Below are 16,768 nucleotides of genomic sequence, written 5' to 3'. Positions count from 1 at the left end.
ATAGTAAGGATGTTGGGGAAAGGATAGTTTCGGTCGCTCTTGGCACCCACTATAGAAATGATCCGGGACATCACATTCCCCACGTTGATGGGGTACCCCGCCATAATGGAAGCAACCAAAACAGCCCGGTGGAGAGGAAGTATTTGGTCATGGGTAGTAGGGTCTAACCGGCTGCACACAAATGTCTCCCAGCCCCTCGCCTCAAAGTTTAGGGTCCTTCGTAGTATTTTGACCCCAACAGTCAACCACTCCGGAATGGTACCTGGGATTGCCAGGTATTGAGCTAACCATGGACGGACCTCCTTGTCCATCTCCAACTTTGCCATATAAAGAGGCTCATCTTCCTCATTGAAACCCAAGTATTTGTTGAGCAACTTCCCGTCAAACAACACCTTGAGGTTCCGAACCTTGGTCACTTTGGAACCCTTTACGATGTGGGCTACATTACAATAGAACTATTTGACCAAGTGTTCATTGGCATCCACGCAGTCATCTAAGAAGTGCTCCCAACCCACGCTCGTTCTGAACTATCTATGCACGTTAGGGTTGTGGGGTAAAAGATCTTTGTCAATGAAACTCCGCTCCGGTATCAATTTTCTCACTGGCCACCACTCCCTAAATTTGTGGTACGCCACCTGGCTCACGAACCTATCCTCCCAAACTTCAGGTTTTCTAGTTCGAGCAATGCCCCCAACCTGAGGCTCACCACCCTCAACTACCTCCTCATCCCCTTGCACTTCCTCCTTACCTCCATCTGCATCGTCCCCAGATAATGAAGCTGTGGGGGAGGTGGAGTATTCACCACTGCCGGCTGTTGAGCCCTCAGACGACTTAGTAGAAACATGCCCTGGTGCTTGGGCAGTGGGTGATGAGGGAGGGGTATCTCTATGTCTAGCCCTCTCCGGATATGGGATGTATTCTGGGATTGAGTCCAAAATGATCTCCCGAGAGGGCTCGTACTCATTCCTCGACATGTCAATGGCTCTGTCAGCCGCTTTTATGGCCTTCCTCATGTTCTTTATGTTTTGACGAGCTTGGGGAGTGAGTTTAACCATTTTCTGTTTTCCACCCCGAAAAGATTCACCTCTGCCGGGTTGTTTGGAGCCTTTTCCTCTTTGTTTAACCATTGCCAGTGTGGACCGCACAAAATGGACCGCACTGGGCTATTATGATCAAGCTTGGACCAGTATCCCACTGCAGTCCGCACAAAACAGACTGCGGCCGCAGTGGTCCACCATGGACCGCACAAAGTGTAGTGCGGCTGCAGTGGCAAACTTCAGAGAGGTATCATTTTGGCCTTCACCAGTGCGAACCGCACAAAGTGTAGTGCGGCCACACTGGCAACTTCAGAGACTGAACATTTTCTTCACTAAGTCTTGCACTGCATCAACATAATCCCTACAACATCTCACAACCAGTTAGCCCAAAAATCAATCCTATACTACAAAGAAAATCAAATAAAATCAAAGAAAACAAGAAGAAAAACACATGGGTTGCCTCCCAAGAAGTGCCTGATTTAACGTCGCGGCACGATGCAGGTTACCACCACATCACTTGAGATGAAGGACCGCCACCATGTGGCTGTCATCAAAATTTCCAAGATAATGCTTGACCTGGTGCCCATTAACTCTAAAGACTTCACCATTTTTGTTCTTTAGATCAAGAGCACCAAACGGGGTCACAAACATAACTTCAAACGGTCCACTCCATTTGGAATTGAGTTTTCCCGAAAATAGACGTAACCGGAAGTTGAACAAGAGAACCAAATCACCTATGTTGAACTCCTTTCCACGAGCATATTTTTCATGAAGGTACTTCATCTTGTCTTTATACAAGGACAAACTGGAGTAGGCATGGAATCTAAATTCATCAAGTTCATTGAATTGTTCAACACGAAGATTAGCTGCAACATCCCATTCCAGATTCAACTTCCTCAAAGCCCACATGGCCTTGTGCTCTAAATCAACCGGAAGATGGCATGCTTTCCCAAATACCAACCGATACGGAGACATCCCAATCGGAGTTTTGTAAGTCGTCCGATAAGCCCATAGAGCTTCATCCAACTTCTTCAACCAATCGGTCCTATTTACATTGACCGTCTTTGACAAGATACTTTTGATTTCTCTGTTGGAGACTTCCACTTGACCACTAGCTTGAGGATGATAAGGGGTCGAAACTTTATGATTGACACCGTACTTGGAAAGCAATGTGTCGAAAGCTTTATTGCAAAAGTGAGACCTCACATCACTAATAATCTCACGAGGAGTGTCAAACCTTGTGAAAATGCTCTTTTTAAGAAATGCAACAATACTCCGGGCTTCATTGTTAGGCAAAGCCACGGCTTTAACCCATTTTGAGACATAGTCAACCACCACGAGAATGTAAGTATTCCCACAAGAGCTAACAAATGGACCCATGAAATCGATGCCCCAAACATCAAAGATATCCACTTCAAGAATGGTATTGAGAGGCATCTCATCCCTTTTTGAAATTCCACCCGCTCTTTGGCAATCGACACACCTCTTCACAAAATCACCCGCATCTTTGAACAAGGTGGGCCAATAGAATCCACAACTAAGAACTTTTGAGGCGGTCCTCACCCCACCATGATGGCCACCATAGGGTGAAGAATGGCAAGCCTCTAAGATACTCAATTGTTCTTCCTATGGGACACATCTACTAATCACACCATCTGTGCAAATTTTGAACAAGTATGGCTCATCCCAATAGAAATCCAAACTATCCCGCTTGAGCTTCTTCCTTTAGTTAGAAAAGAGCTCACATGGGATTACTTTAGTCACAAGGTAATTGGTAACATCGGCAAACCATGGCATATCATTCATTGACACCGCAAGGAGTTGTTCGTCGGGAAATGAATCATTGATCTCAAGGCCATCACAAGGCCTCCCCTCCTCCTCCATACGGCACAAGTGGTCTGCCACTTGGTTCTCACTACCTTTCCGGTCCATAATTTATAGATCAAACTCTTGAAGTAGTAACACCCATTGCCTCAATCTTGCCTTGGAGTCTTTCTTTGTCATCAAGTACCTAAGAGCGGCATGATCGGTGTGCACTATGACCTTGGCCCCCATAAGATATGGTCGAAACTTTTCCATTGCAAGCACTATAGCCAACAACTCTTTCTCAGTGACTGTATAGTTCCTTTGAGCCTCATTTATGGTCTTACTTGCGTAGTACACCGGATGAAACATCTTGTTAACCCTTTGACCCAAGACAGCCCCAACCACAACGTCACTAGCGTCACACATGAGCTCGAAAGGCAAGCTCCAATTTGGTGCGGTAATGATAGGGTTAGTGGTCAACTTAAGCTTGAGAAGCTTGAATGCTTGCATACATCCCTCATCGAACTCAAACTTTGCATCATTTTCTAGCAACTTGCACAAGGGGTGTGCCACTTTTGAAAAATCGTTTATAAACCTTCGGTAAAAACTCGTGTGCCCAAAAAAACTCCTCACCCCTTTGACAGAAGAAGGGGGAGGAAGCCTTGAAATCACCTTTATCTTGACTTTGTCAACTTCAATCCCTCGCTTTGAAATTTTGTGACCCAACACTATACCCTCTTCAACCATGAAATGACATTTTTCCCAATTGAGTACGAGGTTTGTGTCTTCACACCGGGCCAACACTCTATCCAAATTACCCAAACACTCTTCAAAGGAATCCCCAACCACACTGAAATCATCCATGAAGACCTCCAATATATCTTCCACCATGTCGGTGAAAATAGACATCATGCGTCTTTGGAATGTCATCGAAGCATTACACAATCTGAACGACATCCGAGAGAAAGCGAATGTGACATACGGACAGGTAAAAATGGTTTTCTCTTGATCCTCAAGGGCAATTAAGATTTGATTATACCCCGAATATCCATCCAAAAAGCAATAAAAAGCACGCCCAACAAGACGATCTAACATTTGGTCAAGGAATGACAATGGGAAATGGTCCTTTCGGGTCACCTTGTTTAGCTTCCAGTAATCCATACATACTTTCCATCTGGTGACTATCCGAGTAGGAATAAGTTCATTGTTGTCATTGATCACCATGGTCATACCACCCTTCTTCGGTACACATTGCACCTGAGAAGTTCAAGAGCTATCAGAAATGGGGTACACAATCCCAACATCCAACCATTTAATCACCTCTTTCTTTACCACTTCTTACATAGCCTCATTCAATCTTCTTTGATGCTCCAAGGAAGGCTTTGTATCATCCTCCAAGATAATTTTGTGCATACAGAATGTGGGACTTATTCCCCAAATGTCAGCTAGAGTCCATCTAATTTCCCTTTTCCGCTTTTGAAGCACCGCCAAAGTGGCCTCAACCTACATGTTAGTAAGGCAAGAAGAAAGAATAACTGGTAAAGTAGAGTTTGAGCCCAAAAATTCATACCTGAGGTGTGGAGGAAGTGGTTTCAACCCCAACACCGGTGGCTCCTCAATTGATGGTTTTGTTGGTGGAGTTTTTCGGTTTTCAAGATCCAAAGACAATTTTCTAGGCTCATAAGAATAAGAGCCCATCCCATGTAAGGCATTCATGCACTCCACTCTACTTGCATCCTCATTGACATCAAGATTTAATAGCACGACCTCAAGAGGATCCTCCATGTTGATCATAGCACTGGTATCATCCACAATCATAGCTGTGACAAGGTCTACAAATGAGCACACCTCGGTGCTATTGGGTTGCTTCATAGACTTGCAAACATGGAAAACAACCTTTTCATCTCCCACTCGGAAAGTGATCTCACCCGCTTCAACATCAACCAATGCCTTCCCCATTGAAAGGAAAGGTCTGCCCAAGATAATAGGAACCTCATAGTCCATTTCACAATCCAAAATGACAATTTCGGCCGACAAAATGACTTTGTCCACCCGGACAAGCACATCATCAATAATGCCCAAAGGTTGCTTCATCGATCGATCCACCATTTGAAGTCTCATTGAGGTTGGCCTAGGTTGCCCGATACCCAAAGTTTTGAAAACCGAGTAGGGCATTAAATTGATACTAGCTCCCAAGTCACATAGAGCCTTGGCAAAATCCGCTCTCCTAATGGTGCAAGGAATGGTGAAAGCACCGAGATCTTCAAGCTTCGGGACTATTGAATGCACTATAGCACTAACTTGGTGAGTCATCTTTATAGTTTCACAATCCATAAAACGCTTTTTTGTAACCAAGTCTTTCATGAATTTTGCATAACCCGACATTTGTTCAAGTGCCTCCACCAAAGGCATATTAATAGATAAGCTCTTGATTATGTCAATGAAATTGTTAAACTGATTATTATTCTTCTGCTTCGCGAGCCTTTGAGGATAAGGTGGAGGTGGCCTTGGCAAAGGAGCCTTGACTTTTGGCACAACCAGCTCCGGTATGTCAATTATGTGTTCCCTAGACGGGTTCACATCATTTTGGGTTTCCACCTAGACTTCTTGAATATTAATCCTCACTTCATTGTTCGCATTTTCATCAACCACATCTTCAACTACCAAAGGGACTTCCTCATCTTGCAACTCAACATCATCATCCACGACTTGCTTTTGCTTAGAGGCATTCACATCACCGCATCTCCCACTTCTTGTTGTGACCACCATAACATGATTGTTCCCACCCTTTGGGTTTACTACCATATCACTTGGTAGAGTACCCTTCGGGCGAGTATTCAATGGCTGAGAGATTTGGCCTAATTGCACCTCCAAGTTTCGGATAGAGGTGTTGTGAGAAGCTAACTGTGCATCAAAATCCGCATTCCTCTTCATCATTTGCTCGAACATCATTTCAATTCTACCCATATCATTACCAGAAGAACTAGGAATTGAGAAAGGAAAGGGGGTGGATTGTTCGGTTGTTGGTACATTGGGGGCCTTTGAAAGCCTTGCCCCCGGTTGCCTTGGTTTCCATTGTTGTTCCACCCACCTTGATTGTTGTTGTTGCCCCAATTGTTGTTATTTCCATTCCAATCGCGTTGGTTGTTGTTTTGATTACCCCAATTGTTGTTTTGGTTGTTGTTGTTCCAATTGCCACCACCTTGTTGTTAATTTCCCCAATTCCCTTAAGGTCGTCATTATTGATTTGAAGAGTTGCCTCTATTGCTTTGATAATTGTTGACATATTGTATCTCTTTACTTTGGTCATCATAACCATCATTTTGACACCCATCATATTCATCAACAAATTGCTCAGAATTTTCTTGATTTTGTTGCCTCATTTGCCTTCTCTTGTTGACAAGCATACTAACACCCTCTATGGCATTCACTTGGCGAGGATTCTGAACTTGTTGCAACTATGCCTTAGCCAACTGGTTCATAGTAGTAGTAAGCTCAGCTATCGCTTGCCCGTGGTCGTGCAATTCCTTGTGCAAATGGATAATCGTAGGGTCACCTTGAGGCACATTTGCTCTACTCTGCCATGCTAAAGAAGTGTCTGCCATTTCATCAAGTACTTCACATACCTCATCATAAGAAAGCTTCAGAAAATTGCCCCCGACCAATTGGTTAACAATGCATTGATTTGTAGTATTTATGCCTTGGTAGAAGGTTTGTTGTATCATGGCCTCAGTCATATCATTATTTGGGCACTCCTTCACCATCGTTCTATACCGCTCCCAAATCTCATGCAAAGGTTCCATTGGCTCTTGCTTGAAGGCTAATATTTCATCTCGAAGTGCCACCATATGACTAGGAGAGAAGAATTTGGCAATAAACTTATCCGCCAACTCATCCCAAGTTGTGATGGAGTGGTTGGGGAGTCTCTCGAGCCAGTATAATGCCTTCCCCCAAAGTGAGAACGGGAAAAGTCTCAATCTCAGTGCATCCTCAGATATATTCGTCTGCTTGCTCCCCCAACATATATCTACGAACCCCTTGAGATGTTTGTAGGCATTTTGATTCGCAACGCCCGTGAAGTATCCATGTTGCTCAAGTAAGGTCAACATCACATTGGTTATCTAAAAGTTTCCCGCCCGGATTCTGGGTGGGACAATAGTACTTGCATAACCCTGGTTCGGAGGTACTCTGGGGGCCACTCTTGGAGGTGGCACAGGAGGGTCTGGAATATTGTCATTTGGATTTGCATTGGCATTGCGACCTCTACGTTGTCCTTGAGGTGCAAGAGGCACCTCATCTTGCTCAAGATCATCTACCTCCTCCCTCACTATCACGTTTCCAAGAGGGTCATTAGCGTTATTTAAAGCCATGTTGGTACCTGAGTAGTGACACAAACAAGTAAGTAACAAAGAAGGAAAGAAGAACAATACACAAAACTAACTAAATAGATAGCCAAAACCGTTAGCTCCCTGGCAACGGCAACAAAAAGTGATTACAGTCTACTCCACACTGCTAAAAATTAGGAAGAGAGGGTCGCAATAGCTTTTACCCGATTTGTGGGTCGGGATCAATTTCCACAAAGAGCTAGGAATGGAGTCGAGTATCTATTTAGATTGGGATTGTGTAATTGTTCCAAATATCACTTCCAATCATTTTTGGGTTTTTCTTTAATAATCTACTATTATCAACTACTAATTATAATTGCAACTAGATTATGCTAAGCGAGAATTGCTACAAGTTGTATCTAATGGATAAAAGGGCATTATGGTAGTAGCATCCTCCTAGGTGGCCAATTGACGGGTAATTGAACCTAAGGCACGATTGACATGATTGGGGAATATGCTATAACCGTTGTACAATTATATCCACTCTCACACCTCTCGGTAGAGAGAGTGATTTTGCCCATTGACTTTCTCAAGACCAATAGGGTAGGCAAATTTGCTCAAACAACTGGGGTTCAAGTCGGGTATTACTCTCTCTAGGTTTAACCCTTTAATTGGGCTATCAATTATCTTGAGTCCATCCCAATTCCTTGTTGGTTCCATTTTGGAGACTTAGGCTCTCTTTCTCAAGAAGAACCCAAGTCAACTTAGCACAAACTAGTGTTTGCAACCACTAATTCATAGATTAAACCATGAAATTGACCCAAATAACAAACACTCATAGTTAATCTAACCTTAAATCACAACACCCATCAATTACCCACACTAGGGTTGAGCCACAACCCTAGCTAATGAGTCTAGCTACTCATGCTTGAAGAGAAAAACAGAGAAATAGATGAAGATAAAGACATATTAATTAATTGCTAAGGTAAATACAAAGATTCAATGATAAAAACTAAGTAAAAATGTCCAAAATGGCTAAGAAAAGTCTTCTCACGAGCACAACCAAGGTCTGATAATATCTAATACCCTAAAAATGGAAAAAGGTTCTATTTATACTAAGCTGGAAAAACTAGACAAAAATGCCCCTGTGGGGTCAGTGCAGACCGCACAAAATGGTGTGCGGCCGCACTTGGCTCTTGACTCTAAAAAATCAACTCTCTGAACCTAGGCTCTACGGACCACACAGAATGGAATGCGGCCGCAGAGGAGTCCAGCGCGGTCCGCACAAACACGACCGCGGACCGCATAGGCTTTAATCTTGGCACTTGACATCTCTCTGAAGTTTGATTTCGCGGGCCGCATAAAATGGTAGTGCAGCCGCGGTGTCTTCAGTACGGACCACACAATATGTACTGCGGCCGCACTGCTTTGATTCCTTCAAATCCAGCTCTCTGAATCTCCCTAGTGCGGACCGCACAAAGTGTAGTACGCCCGCACTAGGCCTGTTTGTCCAGAGTAGTTGTCTTGTCTTTGGTACTTGTGCAGGTTTCACTCCTTTTGAGCCGATCTTTGACGTCTCGTCACTTTGTTGATCAAACCTGCAATCAAGCACAACTTATGAGCCTTTTGGGACTATTTTGTAAGAATTTATAATCAAAGCTTAAGCAAGAAGGAGCATAAAACACGTCAAAATCCCTAGTTATCAGTATTTCACACATTCTATCCGGAAAGAAAATGAAACATCATATCTACTATTGAAAGGATTTTTAGGAAAAAGATACAGTTTTCAAACTTACTCATATTTTTAATGATTTCGTTAAAGGATTTGGGCTTTCATTGGTATACTTGAAAAGTGGAACTGTTTTCGAAAAACTATGAAAAGGTCGAGCACTTTATCTTCGAGCTATTATTTATTTGCTTTACACTGTTATGAACTGCTATTTGTTATTGGTGTTGGACCAGACCTATGTTCCAACTCATCACTGCTTTCAACCTAAGTTTAGGTTTGTTACTTATTGAGTACATGTGGTCAGTTGTACTCATACTACACTTCCTGCACATTGCGTGCAGATTTTGAATGTCGATGTTGCAGCGTCCGATAGAAGTTGGATTGGAAGATGTACCTGCGTCACGGTTGTAGCTGCCTCTTGTTCATGGTAGCCTTAGATTATATAACTCTATTTATGTACTTTTCAAACAGAAGATGTATTTATTTCCTATCAGTTTTGAAATCTCTACTCTTAGAAGCTCATGATTTGTACTACCAGTCCTTGAGAAATGTATAAGATTCAGATAATGCCTTTGTTTAATTATTTTATTAAGTTAATTGGAAATGGATAAATATTAATTGGCATACCTAGCGGGTTGGGTTAGGTGCCATCACGACTAGTGGATTTTGGGTCGTGACATTAACAATGGCGGCAAAAATCGATCTTGACCATAATCACCCACTATTTCTTCACCCATCGGACACTATCAGAGCTCCGATCATCTCAATTCAGTTGACTGGTTTAGAAAACTATTCCACCTGGAGTCGTGTGATGGAGATCCAATTGTTAGGAAAAAATAAGCTAGGATTAATCGATGGTACTTTAAAAAGGGGAATTTTGATACGAAACTAGGTCATCAATAGGATAGATACTATGCTATTGTCCTAGGGTGGATTATGAGCTCAATGTCGAAGGAATTGATTACTGAATATTATATGCAAGAGATGCAAGAAAAGTGTGGGAGGATATGAGAGAACGATTTGATAAAGTGAATATATCACGAGTGTATCAACTACAAAAAGCCATAGAAACAATAACTCAGGGAACATACAATGTTTTAGTTTACTTCTCTAAACTCAAAAATTTGTGGGATGAGTTTGACAGCATTGTTCCTCCTCCATGTGACTGTTCTAGATCAAAGAACTTCATCGAATTCATGCAAAAGCAGAAGGTACTGAAGTTTCTAATGGGCTTAAATGACAACTATGAGCAGGCTCGTAGACAAATTCTTAAGACCAGTCCAACATCAATCATCAACAAAGCATATGCAATGCTTATTAAAAGGGAAAGTCAGAGGTCAGTAGCTAATGCCTTTGTTGTTGGTGAAGGGATTGACTTAGTTGCTTTGCTAACTGGTAAAGGAGGAAATTACCAGAACTATCAGAAACCAAAGAGAAACTGGAATATACAATGTGATTTTTGTCACATGAAAGGGCATACAAAAGAGGGATGCTACAAGATAATTGGTTACCCTCAGGACTTCAAGAACAAGAAGAAAGGAAATACAAACACAACATATAATGTTCAGGTTGAGAATCTTGAGAAATACCAGAGGCAATAAAGGAAGGAAACTGGCAAAGAGCACCTCAACTCACAGCAGATCAGTATGATTAGATCATGAAGCTGCTCAACAAAGATCCTCCAAAGGAAGTAATGGCTAACATGGAAGGTACAATTTATGTCTTTATGGCTAACATAGCAAAGGAAAATTAGATAGCCGATATAGGAGCAAACAACCATATGGTAGCTGATTTAGGAATGTTAACAAATGTCAAGGACATTAGCCCTACTAGAGACAAAAGAGTTCACTTGCCTAATGGAGATTGTACAATTGTGTCACATGTTGGTAATTGTAAGATCACATAAACAGGGGAAGCATAAGATGTACTGGATGTTCCTGAGTTTGCATACAACCTACTTTCAGTATCAAAGATAACAAGAGACTTACATTGATTTGTCTCCTTTTACCCTGATTTTTACCTATTCTCGGACCTCTCAAATGGGAAAGTAAGGGGGATTGGTAGAGAGAAAGATGGACTTTACTTGCTGGTCCCAAAGGCTTGTCTTAAGGCTTGAAATAATACACCACTAACAGTCAAAGGAATAAGTGTACAGACACAAAGGAGGACATATTTCTGTGGCACAAAAGGTTAGGACACGCATCTGGAGGATCTCTGAAGGAACTTCTGCGATATAAATTGAAGGATTGCAAATCTGTAATAGATAGTTGTGATATATGTCTAATGGCTAGACATGTGAGACAACCTTTTTCATTAAGCAGTACTAAAGCCACTAGAATTTTTCAGTTATTGCACTTAGATGTATGGGGACCTTGCAGTACACCAACATTTGATGGTAACAAATTCTTCCTCACAATTATAGATGATTACTCTCGTGTGACTTGGATCTTTCTCTTGCAATTTAAAAGTGCTATTATGATTATTTTTAAGTCATTTCTTAAGCTGATCCAAACACAATTGAATGGAATAGTACAGACAATTAGGTCTGACAATGGTGGAGAGTTTGTAAATTCAGCAATGCAAAACCTATGTAAGTCTATGTGAATAGTTCACCAGAAAACCTATGTTTATACATCACAGCAAAATGGTGTAACTGAGAGAAAATACAGACGCCTACTTGAAGTTGCAAGAGCTTTCAAGTTTCAAGGCCATATCCTAATGGAATTCTAGGGACACTGTGTCCTGGTTGCAACATATATTATTAACAAGCTACCATCATAGGCAATTGATGGTAAGTCACCGTATGAGTTGTTCTTTTGCAGGAAGTCTTCCATTTCTCATCTGAAAACACCAGGATGCTTATGTTTTACAAGTGCCCTACCCAGGACTGATAAGTTTGTCAGTAGAGCTTTCAGGGCAGTTTTTATGGGATACTCTGATGTCATTAAGGGATACATCCTTTATGATTTTGGATAGACACAAGTTCTTTGTCAATAGAGATGAGGTGTTCGGGGAATCTGTGTTTCCCTTTCAAGCTATTAATGATGACCTTAGGAAACAAATCAATCCCTGTATTCACAGTACTACTGATGATCATTTTGGTTTTGAAGGTGCAAATAGAGATATCCATATTCCTGCAACTGAGCAGCTATATATGTCAGATAAAAATGCATATGACATTATTCCTAGTATTGAGCACTTACATGATTCAGACAGCATTGAACATGATTTACATACTGAAGACCAGCCTTATACTACCACTGAAAGCACCTCTCCTATAATCAGTGATTCAGAGGTTATCACATCCTTCCCTACTCCTCATATTGCAGAGACCTATCCTAATTCCCTAAGAAGATCACAGAGGGAATCTAAGGAACCTATCTGGCTGACATATTATGACACCATAAGGAAATTAGTTAACACTGTCTTATATCCCATCCAAAATTATGTCTCATATGATAATCTTTCTCCTTCTTACCAGGCATACTTGGGTATATTCTCTTCTGTTGTTGATCCCAGAATCTTTCAAGAAGCTTCTAAGGATGCAAGATGGGTTGAGGTTATGCAAATTGAACTTCAAGCTTTGCAAGACAACAAGACTTGGGAACTGGTTCCTTTGCCTCAAGGGAAGACAACAATAGGTTGCAAATGGGTATACAAAGTCAAACTCAAGGCCAACAGAGATGTGGAGAGATTCAAAGCTCGGTTGGTAGCCAAAGGCTACAATCAAAGAGAGGGTCTTGATTATAATGAGACCTTCTCCACTGTAGTGAAGATCACCACTGTGAGAACTGTAATTTCATTGGTAGCAATGCAGAATTAGCTAGCCCACCAGTTGGATGTATATAATGCATTTCTGCAAGATAACTTACATGATGAAGTTTATATGCACTTACCACATGGTTTTACACGTCAAGGGGAGTCTGGGTTGGTATGTCGACTTGCAAAATCTCTCTATGGTCTGAAACAAGCAAGTAAACAATGGAACCTAAATGTGATAGAGGCCTTATTGCAGGCTGAATTCAAACAAAGCAACCTAGATCATTCATTTCATCAAAAGGAATGGAGTAGATATAGTGGTAATACTGATATATGTGGATGACCTATTGGTTACAGGAAACAACATGCAGTTGATTGAAACCACCAAAATGTTCTTACAGCAGGGCTTCAAGATTAAAGACTTAGGTGAATTGAAGTTTTTTCTTGGCATGGAGTTCAGTAGATCCAACAAAGGTATTTTTATCAACCAAAGAAAATATGTACAAAAAATAATATCAGATTTGGGATTAGGTAGATCAAAACCAACATGGGCTCCATTAGAGGCAAATGTCAAGCTGATAGTTCCAAAACTGGATCAATTGGTAGGCATAACAGGAGATCAAATGTTGGAAGATGCAGGTCAATATCAGAAGCTGATTGGAAAGCTATTGTATCTGATTATGTCCAGACCAGACACTGCATTCTCAGTACAAACTCTTAGCCAATTCATGTAACAACCAAAGAAGTCTAATTGGTATGCAACTATAAGAGCGGTAAAGTACATCAAAATGGAACCATGACTAGGGAACTTATTGAGCAGTCAAACTTCAAATGAGATCAATGTGTTTTTTGATGCTGATTGGGCCTCATGTCCTAACACTAGGAAGTCAGTGTCAAGATATCTAATTAAGTATGGAGAATCTTCAGTTTCTTGGAAATCCAAGAAACAAAATGCAGTCTCTAAATGCTCCGATCATGTTATTAAGAAATTTGGACCCGACTAAATGGCTTATGTAATGGTACAAGAATGATATGTAGAGGCTTTGACAACAACGTTATCCATGCAGAAATAATGATGGGCGAAAATGCTTCCAAACATGTGTTTATTCCCAGAATTCAACTTTCGCCTCCAAAAAATGAAGGTTACCCTTTCAAATTCATCAGAAAATAATTTCCAGTACGATTATGCTTTTCGATGACAATAAATAAAGCACAAGGACAAACAATACCTAATGTGGGACTGTACTTACCGCAACACGATTCTCACATGGACAACTATATGTTGCACTCTCAAGGGGAATATTTATGTCAACAACAAAGGTTTTAGTCTTGACCGAGCAGCCGAAGCGAAAAAAAGGAACATATACCAAGAACATCGTCTATAAAGAGATATTAGGTAAGATTCACCACCAAAACATAGCATATATCATAGAAACATAATGATGATCTTTTGTTATTCTTCAAGCAATATTTTCTTTTTTATGAAACTTCCTCAACTATACACAATTTAATTATACATATTATACATAAATTTTACATATATTACAACTATATAATTATATTTATTTTTACAGATTCCGAACTATTTCGCTGAATGCATCGACAATACCATTATATTTTAGAGGTGCCTGCCTCTTACTAGTATCAACTGAAGCAACATTCTTCATGGCGCACGTCAACATTGTTCAACAGATGACATCAAGAGGGTAGCAACAATCTGACTAATGGTTCCAGCAACATCACCACACCCATGCTTCATTGTAACACTCAATTTAGTGTCTACACGCTCAATATAACTATTTCTTTAATGTAATAATTTTTTTTGCATCGTCAAGTGTCATTACACTTAATTCATTCTTATTCAATTTAATATGCACTATTTTAGACCGTTTACCATTTAAATATTTGTTGTATCATCAATTACCTTTATACTTAATTCATTCTTATTCTACCTAATTAAAATACGCTCTTTTGTGCATAACACATAATACACGTGCAACGCACATACACTAAATCTAGTATCTATTAAATATTTCAACCTCATTCAATGTGTATCTATTAAATACTTAGGTGACAATCTCTCACAACTATAAAATGCGTGAATCTCAAAACTCGATGACTTGGCAAAAATATCGAATTAGAACGTGACACATGGAAAACTAACTTTAAAAAAGAATAAATTCTTTTCTACGAAAAAAATAAATAAATCCAGAACCCTTCTCGCCTCCCTCCCCCCAGAAAAAATAAAATAAAAAATAATTCTTCTCCTCATCTTCTTCGCTCACACTAACCCCACTTTTTATCTCTATTTTCACCCTAAATCAGCACCACCCATTTCTCCATTGCAACTTTACCAGACAAATCATCTCCACCCTTTGTAGTCATAAAATTTGAGAGAAAGAACAAAAAATGTAGCAAAATTATTCCAAACCCAGCATACATTGTAGTTACAAATGGTATTAGCCAATTTTAAACGTGACAATGGACAATCTTATCAAGAAAAGACCTGCACCAGAGGTAACCTCGCAGCAGAGGTCGCGACGCCGCCACTCTTGGTCCTGCTCACCGATTCCACAATCCACCGCCAAGGTTCACTAAATTTTTTTAGATATGTTATATTATGCACCTATTCACCGGCGAGATCACCAGAGCCTTCGCCGGAAAATTCATCTAGCCATTACACACCGAGTATGCAAAAAAAAAAAGGAAAATAGGGAAGAAGAAGTTTGCTTCTCTTTTGGCTAAAAACTGATCAGAATGAAAAACTCACAAAAAATGGATCATGATGGAGCACAATACCAAATGGAGAAAACGAAAGAAAAGAAAAATTAGAGAACATATGAAGAGAGAGGAGAGAGAGAGAGAGAGAGTTAATTGTGATACCCGAATGTTTAGTTTGGACATGCTCACGTATAAGGTGATAATGGTTAAAAGAAAGCAGATAACCACCCATATTATCCATTAAAAATGGGTTGGATAATGAACTTTTTAAAAACAGATCAAATATGGATAAGAATCATATTATTCATTTAGAAAATGGATAACCAATAGGTAATCAATGGGTCTAACTTTAATATTTGTAAAACATCAAATTAGGGATTTCTCAAGTTAGGGAGACTAAGAATTCTCCCAAAAGTGATCATATGCAAGAAGTCATGAATAATATGATTACTCATATTATCCGCAGGTTAACCCATTTTTTATCCGTATTAAATATAAGTCGGGTCAGATAATTTATCCGTTTTTTCATTATCCGTTTTCAACCCGAACCATATTCGACCCAACCCGCCAGTTTGTCACTCCTACCCCCGTCTAAGTGGTAAAGTGGATGTGAGAAATATTTTTTGCCGTGTCAGCTTGTTATGTTTAATAGATACACATTAAGGGGTCGTTTGATTTGAATACGGCTTATGCTGGGATAAGTTATACTGATACACAAGTTATGCTGGGATTAGTTATGCTGGAATTGTTTTTATTCATTGTTTGTTATGTTGTATTAAATATGACAATTGCATAATTTGTAAGAAGAATGCATAAGTTATATCGGTGCTAATTACCACACCCTCTATAAGGTATAAGTTATCCCCGTATTAATTTTAATCATGGGATAATGGTTTGCTAACCAAACGAAGTATTAAGGTGATATTAAATTTTTATACCGGCACTATACCTTCTTATACCTTATACCAAACGACCCCTAAGTGAGGTTGAAGTATGTAATAGGTACATGACTCAATTGAAGTAGCTAAATGAAAATATTGAACAAGTTTAAAGAGCCGTATATGAATTCCGCAAAAAAAAATAATGATGTTCGGTACTTTAGTTTAGTTACTTTTTGAGTTGCAATTAAAAAAACAACAACAAAAAATCCAGTGTAATTCATAAAGTTGGTATGGAAAGGATAGAGTGTACGCAGATCTTATCTCATCTTGTAAAGGTAGAGGCTTCTTCAATTACAAGTTTGCAACTATATATCTATTTATCATATTCAAAATTCAAATATAATAAATCACTTTATCAAAACATGTAGATACATTTGAATCGCTAATTTGTAAATAGTATTCACCTTAATTTAAAAGAAGTAGACGATACAAAGAACATTTTAAAGAGAT

At 39.9% G+C, this 16,768-nt stretch overlaps 2 protein-coding genes across 2 annotated transcripts; both read left to right on the top strand.

Moving 5' to 3' along the window:
- Window positions 1–9,904: 9,904 nt before the first annotated feature.
- LOC142162233 (uncharacterized) lies at window positions 9,905–10,498 on the top strand. Its single transcript, XM_075218560.1, has one exon. It carries the CDS (start codon window positions 9,905–9,907, stop codon window positions 10,496–10,498), a length of 594 nt encoding a protein of 197 aa, XP_075074661.1.
- Window positions 10,499–10,677: 179 nt separating this feature from the next.
- Window positions 10,678–12,720, top strand: LOC107799560 (uncharacterized). The gene is made up of 2 exons (XM_075218559.1): window positions 10,678–10,779; window positions 11,752–12,720. Exons 1-2 carry the CDS (start codon window positions 10,678–10,680, stop codon window positions 12,718–12,720), a joined length of 1,071 nt encoding a protein of 356 aa, XP_075074660.1.
- Window positions 12,721–16,768: the final 4,048 nt, after the last annotated feature.

The sequence above is a fragment of the Nicotiana tabacum genome, chromosome 7 (assembly GCF_000715075.1).
Source record: "Nicotiana tabacum cultivar K326 chromosome 7, ASM71507v2, whole genome shotgun sequence".
NCBI classification, from domain to species: Eukaryota; Viridiplantae; Streptophyta; class Magnoliopsida; order Solanales; family Solanaceae; genus Nicotiana; species Nicotiana tabacum.
This window is presented reverse-complemented; position numbering and strand designations above follow the sequence as displayed.

Bases quoted from the DNA above. Each gene is read 5' to 3' on its own strand.
- LOC107799560 (XM_075218559.1), top strand. From the start codon at position 10,678: ATGGTAGCTGATTTAGGAATGTTAACAAATGTCAAGGACATTAGCCCT. The intron at 10,780-11,751 runs GTTGGTAATTGT...TGAAAACACCAG, and splicing joins ATTGTACAATTGTGTCACAT to GATGCTTATGTTTTACAAGT.
- LOC142162233 (XM_075218560.1), top strand. From the start codon at position 9,905: ATGAGAGAACGATTTGATAAAGTGAATATATCACGAGTGTATCAACTA.